At 46.0% G+C, this 14,011-nt stretch overlaps 1 protein-coding gene across 2 annotated transcripts in view; it reads right to left on the reverse strand.

Annotated features, from left to right (window-relative positions):
* Window positions 1-8,390, reverse strand: part of PHF8 (PHD finger protein 8) — a 102,270-nt gene extending 93,880 nt beyond the window's left edge. The window contains exon 1 of one of the 2 annotated variants that reach the window (XM_065900610.1): window positions 8,211-8,390. In XM_065900610.1, coding sequence (XP_065756682.1) covers window positions 8,211-8,308 — 98 coding nt within the window. In that variant the 5' untranslated portion in view covers window positions 8,309-8,390. The remainder of the gene's footprint in view (window positions 1-8,210) is intronic. The other variant, XM_065900609.1, reaches the window with a different exon arrangement.
* Window positions 8,391-14,011: the final 5,621 nt, after the last annotated feature.

A 14,011-nucleotide genomic window follows, 5' to 3' on the forward strand; every position in this document is an offset into this window, starting at 1 on the left:
ACTACTGCTGTATAGTTTGTTTATTTTGCTTTGTTTTGTTTTCAGTACAGGGGCCTCTCACTGTTGTGGCCTCTCCCGTCGCGGAGCACGGGCTCCGGACGCACAGGCTCAGCGGCCATGGCTCACAGGCCCAGCCACTCCGCGGCATGTGGGATCTTCCCGGACCGGGGCACAAACCTGTGTCCCCTGTATCGGCAGGTGGACTCTCAACCACTGCGCCACCAGGGAAGCCCACTGCTGTATAGTATATTTGAAAATTGCTAAGAGTAAATCCTAAAACTTCTCGTCACAAGCAAAAAAATTTATTTTTCTTTCTTTCTCTCTTATTTGTACCTATATGGGATGATGGATGTTAACTAAACTTATTGTGGTAATCATTTCACAATATATGTATATGTAATTCAAGTCATTATACTCTATACATTAAACTTAAACAGTACTATATGTCAATTATATCTCAATAAAACTGAAGGAAAATAGACTGAAAAAAAATGAACAGCGCTTCAGCAACAAAGAAATCCACACTGAGAAACAGCAATAATCAGGAAATTCCCTGGCGGTCCAGTAGTTAGGACTCAGAGCTTTCATTGCTGTGGCCCAGGTTCAATCCCTGGTCAGGGAACTAAGATCCCACAAGCCATGCAGTGTGGCCCCAAAAAAATAGCATAATCAAAATCCTGAACACCAAAGACAAAGGAAAGATCTTGCGATCAGTGAGAAAAATGACATTTCCCAAAGGAAAACACCAATTTAAATGACACAGGATCTCTCATCAGAAACCATGGCGGCCAAAAGGAAGTAGCACAAGTTTTCAAGGACTGAAAGAACTGGAAACACAGAATCTGATATCAAATGAAAAGACCCTTCAGGAATTCAAGGGGAAATCAAGACATTCTCATATGAAGGAAAACTAAGAGTATTTGTTGCCAGTAGACCAATTCTAAAAGCATGGCTAAAAGAAGTTCTTTAAACAGAAAGGAAATGATAAAAGAAGGACTCTTAGGAACACTAGGAAGTAAGCAAGAACAAGGGAAAGAGTGAAAATATGGGTACATACAATATACTTTCCTTCTCCTCCAGTTTTCTAAATCATGTTTGAGAGTTGAAGCAAAAATTGTAACACTATATGATATGGTTCTCAATGTATGTAGGTGAAATACTTAAGATAATTATAGCAGGGGAGCATAAAGAAATTTAAAGGGAAGCAAGGCTTCTACTCTTCACTCAAACCGGTAAAATGTCAATACCAGTTGATTACACTCAAAAACATTATAGATAAATCAAAATGGAATTCTTGAAAAGATTTAAGTAACCCAAAGGAACGCAGGAAAAAGAAAACAGAATGAACAGAGGGAACAAACAGAAAACAAAAAACTAAAATGACTAACTTATACCCTAACATATCAATAACTGCATTAGGTATATATGGTCAAAATATACCAATTGAAAGATATTGGCAGCTTGAGAACGAAAAACGGAGCTGGAGGAATCAGGCTCCCTGACTTCAGAGTATACTACAAAGCTACAGTAATCAAGACACTATGGTACTGGCACAAAAACAGAAATATAGATCAATGGAACAGTATAGAACGCCCAGAGATAAACCCACATACATATGGTCACCTTATCTTTGATAAAGGAGGCAGAAATGTACAGTGGAGAAAGGACAGCCTCTTCAATAAGTGGTGCTGGGAAAACTGGACAGGTACATGTAAAAGTATGAGGTTAGAACACTCCCTAACACCATACACAAAAATAAGCTCAAAATGGATTAAAGACCTAAATGTAAGGCCAGACACTATCAAACTCTTAGAGGAAAACATAGGCAGAACACTCTGACATAAATCACAGCAAGATCCTTTTTGACCCACCTCCTAGAGAAATGGAAATAAAAACAAAAATAAACAAATGGGACCTAATGAAACTTCAAAGCTTTTGCACAGCAAAGGAAACCATAAACAAGACCAAAAGACAACCCTCAGAATGGGAGAAAATATTTGCACATGAAGCAACTGACAAAGGATTAATCTCCAAAATTTACAAGCAGCTCATGCAGCTCAATAACAAAAAAACAAACAACCCAATCCAAAAATGAGCAGAAGACCTAAATAGACATTTCTCCAAAGAAGATATACAGAGTGCTAACAAAAACATGAAAGAATGCTCAACATCATTAATCATTAGAGAAATGCAAATCAAAACTACAATGAGATATCATCTCACACTGGACAGAATGGCCATCATCAAAATATCTAGAAACACTAAATGCTGGAGAGGGTGTGGAGAAAAGAGAACACTCTTGCACTGCTGGTGGGAATGTGAATTGGTACAGCCACTATGGAGAACAGTATGGAGGTTCCTTAGAAAACTACAAATAGAACTACCATATGACCCAGCAATCCCACTACTGGGCATATACCCTGAGAAAACCGGAATTCAGAAAGAGTCATGTACCAAAATGTTCATTGCAGCTCTATTTACAATAGCCAGGAGATGGAAACAACCTAAGTGTCCATCATCAGATGAATGGATAAAGAAGATGTGGCACATATATACAATGGAATATTACTCAGCCATAAAAAGAAAGGAAATTGAGGTATTTGTAGTGAGGTGGATGGACCTAGAGTCTGTCATACAGAGTGAAGTAAGTCAGAAAGAGAAAAACAAATACTGTATGCTAACACATATATATGGAATCTAAAAAACAAAAAATGTCATGAAGAACCTAGGGGTAAGACAGGAATAAAGACACAGACCTACTAGAGAATGGACTTGAGGATATGGGGAGGGGGAAGGGTAAGCTGTGACAAAGTGAGAGAGTGGCATGGACATATATACACTACCAAATGTAAAATAGATAGCTAGTGGGAAGCAGCCGCATAGCACAGGGAGATCAACTCGGTGCTTTGTGACCACCTAGAGGGGTGGGAGGGAGGGAGACACAAGAGGGAAGAGATATGGGAACATATGTATATGTATAACTGATTCACTTTGTTATAAAGCAGAAACTAACACACCAGTGTAAAGCAATTATACTCCAATAAAGATGTTAAAAAAAAAGATTGGCAGAGTGGACAAAAATAATTCTGAACTATATGCTGCCTACAAGAAACTCACTTCATATATAATGACATCAGTTGAAAGTAAAGGGATAGAAAAAGATACCAGGCAACCTTTAATCAAAAGAAAGCAGGAATGGCTATATTAATGGCTATATTAATATCCTATAAAGTGGACTTCCATGCAAAGAAAATTACCAGAGACAGAGAAGGACATTACATAATAATTAAAGGGTCAATCCACCAAGACACATTAATCCCAAATGCATCTGCATTCAAACAACAAAGCTGCAAGATGTGAGGCAAATGATAGAACTGAAAGGAAGAATTAAAAATTGACAATTTTAGCCGGACACTTCAACACCTGCTCAACAACGAACTGAACAACTATACAGAAAATCAGCAAAGAGAGGAGAATTCAGCAACACCATCAACCAACAGGAGTAAATCAACATTTACAGAAAACTCCTCCCAATATCAGCAGGATATACATTCTTTTCAAGTGACCATGGAACATTTACCAAGACAGACCATATCCTGGGCCCTAAAACAAACCCCAGTAAATTTAAAGGAACTGAAATTGTATAGAGTATATTCTCTGACCGCTATGGAAACAAACCAGAAATCAATAACAGAATGATAACAGGAAAATCTGCAAACACTTGGAAAGTAAACAACATACTTCTATATAATTCATAGGTCAAATGTGAAGTCTCTAAGCAAATTAAAAATTATATTGAACTACATGAAAAAGAAAACATATCAAAATTTGTGGGACACAGCTAAATCAGTACTAAGAAGGAAACCAATAGCACTAAATGCTTATATTAGAATACAGGAAAAGTCTCAAATCAGTAAACTAAGCTCCCACCTCAAGACATTAAAAGGAGCAAAATGAACCCAAAGCAAGCAGAAGGAAGGTAATAATAAAGTGCAGAAATCAGTGAAATTGAACACAGAAAGACAATAGAGAAATTCAATGAAACAAAAAGCTTCCTCTTTGAAAAGATCAATAAAACTGACAAATCTCTAGCAAGTCTGACAAAGAAAAAAAGAGAGAAGAGACAAATTTTCAACATCAGGAATGAAATGAGATGTCACCACAGAGCCAGCCTGCAGCCATCAAAAGGATAATAAGGGAATACTATGAAAACTTCTACACACTTAAATTTGACAACTTAGAAGAAATAGATCAATTCCTTAGAAAGCAGAAACTACCACAACATATCCAATACAAAATACATAATTTAAATAGTCCTATACCTATTAAATGAACTGAATTCATAATTTTAAAACTCAAAAAAAGGTTAAAGATAATTAAGCAAAGTGTTTAGCATAGTGACTAGCAGACTAGCTAGTGCTCAATAAACAAGGGCCACTACCATTTTATTTAAATCATCACAACCACTCTTGGGGAAATTGAGGCTTCACAGAGATGAAATCCTTTGCTAAAAAGTAAGTCAGAATTTGAACCCAGATCTGAAGCCAGTGCCATTTCCTCTAGAGTTTAGAGTCCACACCACAGCCACCACCTAGGGGATATGCCAACCAATACTTCCTTTATAGATAGGAAAACTGTAGAGATTTTGCCAAAGTCCCAGACATCAATAAATGCTTGCCAACTAACTTCCTCCACCAGTGTACAGCAATGTTTCTCAAAAGTTAGGGTACATCAGAATCTACCTGCTTGTTAAAATAGATTGCCAGGTCCCAACCCAAGAATTTGCATTTTTAACAAATTCCCAGTTAATGAACCACATTTTGAGAACAACAGTGTACAGTAATGATATGTTAGCCCACCCATCCCCCAATATCAGAAGCTGTCACACTCTACAGAAAGGGAAGGAACTGAGACAGAATAATGCTCTAAATCAGTGGTTCTGAGAGTAGCCTCCACTCACATACTGAATCAGAAACCCTGCAAGTGGAGCCTACCTATCTCATCTTTTAAGAGGTCTTCCAAGTAATTCTGATACACCCTAAAGTTTGAGAACCACTGCTCTACAAATCAAAATGCTCTTCAAAATCCAGTCCTTTACAATAGAGGAATGGAGCTATACCATTTTTTCCCCACTTTTGAGAACCTGGGCTCTGGAGCCAGATAATTCTAAGTTCAAATCCAGACTCAGAAAGTAACTTAACCTCCATGAGATCCAGATTCTCACCAGCAAAATGGAATAGTCACCTTCCTTGCTATAACCTTACCAGGAAGTAACATGGCATTACTAATCCCCAACTGGACTTTAAGAAATCTGGCCGGGCTTCCCTGGTGGCGCAGTGGTTGAGAGTCTGCCTGCCGATGCAGGGGACATGGGTTCGTGCCCCGGTCCGGGAAGATCCCACATGCCGCGGAGCGGCTGGGCCCGTGAGCCATGGCCGCTGAGCCTGTGTGTCCGGAGCCCGTGCTCCGCAACACGAGAGGCCAGAACAGTGAATGGCCCGCGTACCACAGAAAAAAAAAAAAAAAAAGAAATCTGGCCTATGGAAGTCATCAGAGATGTGAATAGATTTATATCATCTATAGGCATTTGTGGGCTTAACTATTGTGAACAACCGTGAAAAGTCCACGATATTTAGTAATTTTCAATTATGCTAAAGTACAGACTTAACTAGAGCACTATAAGCCGTGTGTGTGTGTGTGTGTGTGTGTGTGTGTGTGTGTGTGCGCACGCATGCAATGCACTGAGTAAGCAAGAACAGCCACCCACCAAGGACCTGATTCTCAGCTGGCTTCCTTATTCTCTGGCAGCCCATAAAGAAAAGCATGATAAGAGATAAAAGCTTGGTCACTTTCACAGGAAAAACAATTAAGGCAGTTAACTTATGTCAGGGTGTGCACAGAAACACAGGACTCACCACAGAAATGTGATTAAGGAGGGGCCTGGCCCATAAATCCATTTCCATATTTGTAAATTTGGAATTCTTAAAGGCCTCAGTGGTGTTCCTTGTAAGTGTCAAGTCTCTACTATGCAAAGATGTTCACCGCAATGTTTTCTTTTGTTTCAACAAGCACCCAAATAAAAATGCAAAACATTTCCAGAACCCCCAAAGTTTCCCTCACATCATAGTATTATTTATAATATAAAAAAGTAGAAATAACCTAAGTATCCAACCTCAGAGGAAATGACCAAGTAACTGATGATACAGATATATGATGGGATATCAGAAATCAGATCAATATTTAATGACCTTAACTTTATAATGTTAAGTAGGAATAAAAATCACGTTACAAAATGGTACTTATAATACAATCCCATGTTGTAAAATATATGTTTATATTCTAAGTCAAATGATGGGAGTTAATGCAACAAAAAAATTAAACAGTAGATTGTCCTGGATAGTAGGCTCACGGATGATTTTTATTTCCTTCTTTATTCTTTTTCTGTATGTTCTACAATGAGCATGTCTCACTTACATAGTCAGGGAAATTTTCTTATTATTATTTTAAAAAGAAATACCTAACTTTCAGGCTTGGATGTGGATTAGATGAGATAAATGTATGCCAAGTCTCTGTCATGGGGCCTGGAACACAGTAAGTACTCAGGAAGCATTCATTCCTGTTTCCTGTTCCCAGACTGCAGAGTTAGGGTCTCTGTATTGTGGTAGGAGTTCACTTTCCAGGTTTAAACCTACACAATCCAAAGCAAGGGCCACAGGCAATAGCTTTTTTCAAGACAACTCATTCATTTGTTCATTCAAAAATGTACTCAGGGGGCTTCCCTGGTGGCGCAGTGGTTGAGAGTCCGCCTGCCGATGCAGGGGACACGGGTTCGTGCCCCGGTCTGGGAAGATCCTACATGCCGCGGAGAGGCTAGGCCCGTGAGTCATGGCTGCTGAGCCTGCGCGTCCGGAGCCTGTGCTCCGCAACGGGAGAGGCCACAACAGTGAGAGGCCCGCGTACCGCAAAAAAAAAAAAAAAAAAAAAAAAATGTACTCAGAATCTATTATATGTTTATCATCGAAGTAGGTTCTGAGGATACCAAATATGAAAAGCTGACATCTCTGCCCTCAGGCAGCTCTTGCTAATGAGTGACACAGACGTATTTATAACTATGATATGATGAAATAATCACTTTCAATAAGGATGTACACAAAGTGCCATGGGAACATGACACACAGTAATACTCAACAATGATCAGCTGAATATGCATTTGGACGTGCTGCACAGGGCAGTCCCTGCTAAGAGCAGAATTTTAGCAGCACCAACACCTTCAGTTTGGTCTTGGGTGTGATAGCAGGAACAGCTCCTTTGGAAGGGACTAATGACAACTGAAAATTCTAGAATCTAACAACATGCAACAGGAGGAGGGCGCCATACACTGTTCTGTTGTACTCTAATGTACAAATCCCTCTCATGGTTTTCTTTCCAGAGCTGGGATATAAGTCCCAATAATGGGATAATATTACAGGTTTATTCCACACACTAACCTCTCTGGAATCCTGGGTGACAGGTGCTTATGTGCACACATGTTTAGCTGGAGGGAATTCATTAGTGGTTTTACTCCTACTGTTTTACCCAACATCTCCTCTGCTTAATTCAATTTAGTTGGATGGTTCTTCAGATAAATACTGTAGAAATAAAATACTATTGCATTTCTGCCTCCATTTACTGAGTGCATGCAAAATGCTTTAAGTAAACAGGAAGGATGTATTAGATATACTTCATGGATGAAAACAGAGGCTCAGAGAGGCAAAGCAACTTGCCCAAGGTCACTCTGATAATAAGTTGCAAAACCACAACTCAAATCCATGTTTGTTGGACTCAAATATCTCAAAAATGCAGTACCGTCTCCCCCAAAGCCAGCATCTGAGGCAAAACAAAATTGCCAGAATACAAAAATGATACATTCTTTGTGGCTGGAAAGAAAATATTTTTCTAAGGGAAAAAAAACAAAGAAACAGAAGAAGGGTACAAAGAAGAAATACATATGGGAAAAGAAAAAAGAGGAGAAACCAGAGGCCAATGTCAGCTAGGCCCTAGTCTGCAAGGAACGACGTAAGAATCTGGGTCTGGGAGGTGGGTTGGTGTTAACTGTCTGCAAGAGAGGGGAAATAAGTTTCTGAGCAGGAACCTGAACCAGAGTTAAGAAAGGAGCAAGCAAGTGAGCACCTGGTCTCTACACCCTGTCCAGCGTGCCCTGCCCTCCTTACCTGCCATGAAACCAGTCCTGGCACATGTCACACTCGATCATGAAGCGGGTGACATCGTAAGGCAGCCGACAGAGGCAATACACCGGTACCGAGGCCATCTTCGCCTGGCCTTGGAGCGTTCTGCGGTGGGCCAGGTTCTCAAGAGTCAAAGGGAGCGGGAGGCGGCAGCACGCGTTCTCTCTGGACGAAGGCTGGACACAAACAACACTTTTTACAGAGTGAATCAGGTCCCTCAGCTCATAAATGGGCAGTTACCGCTGCCGGGATGCAACACAGCTGGTGAGGCTGTAGGGGGCAATCGGAGAAAGTCCACCGGCCGCCAGAATTTCTTTAACAAATAAAGAACGGCGCTCTGCCGTCGAGGCTTTTTTTCCCTCCTTACCTCCTTCAGCCCCCAGGGTCAGTGATAACTTCTTTCCGGGTTTCAGGGAAAGATCTGATGCCTTTTCAGGAAGGTTCTTTAATCCCTCACTGCACCCTCTCCTTGTTAGCAACCTTGTTTCCCAGGGCTCTCAATATTTATTATGACACAAAGCATAGCCTAGAGGATGAGGCTGGGGGTACCTCAGAAAAAGCCACTTCTCTCACCCCCAAAATAGACGCAACTAGAGAGAGATGAGGGATCCTTGGAAGTCCTCAGATTACTCGACAATTACCTCGATGTCTTCAGCAACGAGGCAGACAAGACTAGGCGCCCAACTCAAATCACAGTTCTGGGGTCCTGTTGTGAGAGTTTAAATGATCTGCTCCTTCACTCTCAAAATCATTCCATCCCCGACCAATCGGGAGTCTCATCACCCCAACAACTGAAATAAATCTCAACCTCAAAACTGATCAGCTCACCCTCTACTTCAAAGACGACAGGGTTCTTATTGCACCCCCAAAACTCGAAAGGATCGCTTCAAAATCCCTGAAACTGACTAGAATTTCCTCACACTCCTGCAACCAAGCCAGGATTTTCCTCCCATAGCTCTTAAACTGGCAGGTATCTCCTCACAGCCCCCTCAAACTGACCAAGACTCCCCTGTCCCCCAAAACTGACGGGGATCTCGTCACAGATCCCAAGAGTGACAGGAATATCCTTGCAGCCCCCGAAACTTACGAGAATCTCTTCACGCCTCCCAAACTGACAGGAACCTCCTCACGCCCCAAACCTGACAAGAACGTATTTGGTCCGGAACCCTACAGGGACCTCCTCATCTGCAAAGCCGCAGGGATTCCTCACGCCCGCTGAGCTCAGTTCCACCGAAGCGCCGGCGGCCGGGCTCGCTCCGGAGCTGCTCAGCGCCTCGCTCAGCGAAGGTTCGGCCAGCAGTTCCGGCCCCACAGGCGACGCGCACCGAATTCTGGGATCGTCACGGCAACGCAGCGAACCTCTCTCGCCTTACACTCGAGCCACCCGCTGGGTCGCGCGGCCCTGGCCGCCCTGCGGTTGCTTCAGGGCAATTTTCTCCACAGCTCTGCCCCGGGCCCGGCTGTTAGGGCCTACTGGAGCCCGCGGCTCGGGCCTAGTCCGGCGGCCGCCTGACGAACAGACAAGCGGCGGCGTCGCTGGGCCGGCAGGAGATCGCCGCGAGCAAACCAACGAGGAAGGAGATGAACTGGCGGCCCGGTTGGAGAAAAACAGCCCGAAAAATCGCCGGGAGAAGCCCGGTGGCGGTGATAGGCAATTCAGAGTAGTCAATAAAGTTTATTCAAAACAACGAGGAAGTTGAGGCGGAGAGGGGAGGAGAAATACGGGGTAAACAGCTACCATGTTGAGAGTGGCGCTGCCGCCGCGGGTAGGCGACCCGACCGCCATCTTATGAAGGCAGGACACGCGAGGTAACCGCGGCACAGGCGGGGAAGGGCGGGCCCCGGCTCCCGCGTGACGCCATCGGGGGCGGAGCGTCACCTTGAGAAAGGGGGCGGGGCTCGGCCACCTTTGGACCCGCTCGACTCCCCAGGTACCCAATCGACGCTGAGAACCCGGAACCGAAAGGCGGGGAGGCCGCCATCTTAGGCGAGGCAGGCACTTGGCTCCATTTTGAGTGGGGCCAGAGCCTTCCCCGCCTTCGCCTTCCCCCTACTCCGGGCGAGCAGGGAGTTAAGCACCCGCCCCCCACCAACATCACTGACACACTGTAACTCATTCTCTCCCCTCCTCCCCAGATACACACACCCTCCCCTCACACACCCTACACACACACACACCCTCCCCTCACACACACATACACACACACCCTCTCCTCACACATACACACCCTCTCCTCACACATACACACCCTCCCTTCACACACACACACACACACACACACACACACACACACACACTCTCTCACTCCCCTCCTCCCCTCCAGCTTTATCCTCTTACGAGAGGAGGTGAACTCTGTGACTGTGCTCCGCAAACTTAATAGGTGGCGGCGGGGGGCGGGCCTTTGGCCCGGTTGGAGGCGGGGCGAGTACTCACAGGTTCCCGTTCATTGAGCACCTTCAGCTGGCCGGTCTCTTTCACACGGTCTCCGGGTCGTTTACTCTTCACCCTGCAAGGGAAGCTCTGTTATTATCCCAGCGAGAGGAAACGCGCTTAGGGAAGCGAAGTGGCTTAAGTTTCAGAGCCGGGAAGTTGTTGAACCTTGCATCCTCTACTATCCGTCCACCCCCGCGTCCTTCCCTGAGTCCCTTGATCGTAATTCCAACGTAAATCCTCTGTCCCCAGCTCCCTCTGAAATCTCTCTTCTTTGACCCCACCCCAGTTCAGTTTAGTTCAGTTCAAATACGGTTCAAGGATTGCCATGCACCTGTCCCACGATTTTCTGACTACAGCCTGAGGGTGGGGTGGGAGAAGAGATTGAATGAGTGGAACTCCACAAACATGCTTCAAGGTGGTGCTGGTTTTCTCAGACATTCTAGAATATTCTCTAGGAATACTCTTACTATTTCATTTTCTTAGGGTCCAACTGCTTTAGAAAAGGAAATGTGTGTGTGCACACCAGTTTCCTAAGTGATGGTGGGTTAGGCCCTGGGGATACAATGATGAAAAAGAGGAACTCTGCGGTGGGAGATTGCCAGCCAGTGCAGGAGACAAACTTGCAGGTAAACAGTTGGAATACAGCATCTAGTAAGCACACAGATACCTCTTGCAAAGTTCAGAATGAGGCTAAGAAAGTGCTTCAGAAGCTGCTTGCTGCTGTCAAGGAAGATTTCAGAGAGACTTGGAGGGTATATAAAAGTTCACTAAATTAACAAGAACGTTGTATATAAAGTGTAAGGACAACTGGCCCGAGGCAGAGGAACACAATCAGATTCACAGGTTGCATCAGACCGAAACTCTCGGGACCACCCAGTTCCAGAAACTGACCTGGAGACTTTCCGGACCACCCAGTTCCAGGAACTGACCTGGGGACTTTCCACCCGGCCCAGCCTTCCCGCCTTTTGAGGGCCGGGACTAACCATCCCCCAGGATACCCGAAAAGACCACCAAATAAGGAATACCCTGCGCCCTCCCAGATTCACCACACCCCTTTCCCTTCTTCCCCTATAAAATCTTGCCCAACTCTCGCCTGGGTGCGACTTCTCTGGCCCCTTTCTCTCAGACCAGTGAACCTCGCCCGGGAGCGCTCCCTAATAAAGCTCACTTGAAGCTTTCCTCTGTTTCGCGGTGCCGTTTGTTAAGGTCCGACCTTACATTTGGTGCTGAAACCCGGGAGGGGTACCCAGCCCAACAAATTACCGCGGGGCCACCCCTCCCGACCGGGGACCTCTGCTCACCCACCCGATCCGGCAGAAGCAGGGTAAGTCCCTCCTTCGTTCCCCTCGACCCCCGGGGTCCCTACCCACCGGACTCCCTGTCCTTAACCGCGGCCGCGTCAGGGACTCCTCCGTCTTCCCTCCGAGCTTCGGGCGATTGTGTAGACGTCCCAACCGTCTGACTGCTCTCCAATCCGCCGTGACCAGGGATTGAGACCAGAGACATCTCTCTCTTTCTCTGTTCACCCAGGGACAAACCGGAGGTCATGGGGACCTCAGAATCCAAACCAGATCCTAAGACGCCCCTGGGGTGTCTCCTGGCCAACTTTACAAAACTCGGCTTTTCTCAAGATCTCCGCCGCAGGTGGCTCATATTTTATTCCACCGAGGCCTGGCCACAGTACCCTCTAGACAATCAATCTAAATGGCCTCCTGAAGGGACTTTCGATTTCAACATCCTCCGCGATTTAGATAACTACTGCCGCAGGACGGGTAAATGGTCCGAGGTCCCATACGTCCAGGCCTTCTGGTATTTACGCTCCCGCCCTTCCCTCTGCATCGATTGTTCCACTTCCCAGATCCTTGCCAAACAGACATCTCCTACATCCAAGCCCCTAATTTCCTTTGACGATGACCCCCCTCCGCTAGCCGACCCACCCGAATCTCTCGCCTCTCCCCCCTCCAGAGCTCCTCTCCAACCTCCACCCTACCCTGAGGCGGTCCCTCCTCCTCCCGAACCCGCTCCGGCCCCTCCAAACCATTCCCCCACCTCCCTCGTGGTTTCTTCTCCCACACCCCTTGCTTCGCCAATCAGTGCACATACACGCTCTCACGACTCCCAAGATTCAAATCTTCTCTGCCCTCTGAGGGAGGTAGCCGGAGCGGAAGGATTAGTTAGAGTTCATGTTCCCTTTTCTCTCCAAGATCTCTCTCAAATAGAAAAGCGATTAGGCTCCTTTTCTGCCGACTCTTCCCGCTACATCAAAGAATTTCGCTACCTCTCTCAAGCTTACGATCTAACCTGGCACGATAGCTTTGTGATCCTATCTTCTACTCTGACCCCTGACGAGAGGGAAAGAATTCAAACTGCTGCCCGAAACCATGCAGATCAGGTTCACCTTACCGACAACTCCATGCCTGTCGGAGCGACTGCCGTACCTGGCACCGATCCAGGCTGGACTTATCAGGATGGCCAAGATGGCCGTCGTAAACGCGACCTCATGATCCAATGCCTTCTGGGTGGCATGCAGGCTGCCGCTCATAAGGTAGTCAATTTTGAAAAACTAAAAGAGATAACCCAAGAACCTAACGAAAATCCAGCTATCTTTCTCAATCGCCTTACAGAGGACTTAACTCTCTACACCTGGCTGGATCCCGACACCCCGGCAGGGGCAGCGGTCCTAGCCACCCATTTTATCACCCAATCAGCCCCGGACATCCGAAAGAAATTAAAACGGGCAGAAGACAGCCCTCAAACCCCTATTCGAGATCTGGTAAAAATGGCCTTTAAAGTCTGTAATGGTCGTGAGGATTTGGCAGAATCCAGCCGACAGGCTCAGATGCACCAGAAGGTGGCCCTCCAAACCCAAGCTCTTGTAGCCGCCCTAAGGCCGGCCATCTCCCATGGATCACAGCATCCACGGGGTCCGCAAAAGGCAACCCCGCCGGGGGCCTGCTTCAAATGCGGAAAAGAAGGCCACTGGGCTCGCCAATGTCCCAATCCCCGACCTCCTTCTAAGCCCTGGCCCAGCTGCGGGTTAACGGGCCACTGGAAGAGTGACTGCCCTACAACTGGCCCTCCCTCAGCGTCTCCACGCAGGGGGCAGGCCGACCCAACGGCATTACCACTCGAACTGCTGGGATTGGCTGACGACTGACGGCGCCTGGACTCGAAGACCCTCATCACCCTCGCCGAGCCCAGGGTAACACTACAGGTAGCGGGTAAGTCCATCTCATTTCTGGTGGACACGGGGGCTACCTATTCAGTCCTGCCTACCTATTCCGGGCCAGTTTCTCCTTCCCAGATCTCGGTCATGGGTATTGATGGCAAACCATCCTTCCCACTCCAGACC

Source organism: Phocoena phocoena, chromosome X, assembly GCF_963924675.1.
Source record: "Phocoena phocoena chromosome X, mPhoPho1.1, whole genome shotgun sequence".
Lineage (NCBI taxonomy): Eukaryota > Metazoa > Chordata > Mammalia > Artiodactyla > Phocoenidae > Phocoena > Phocoena phocoena.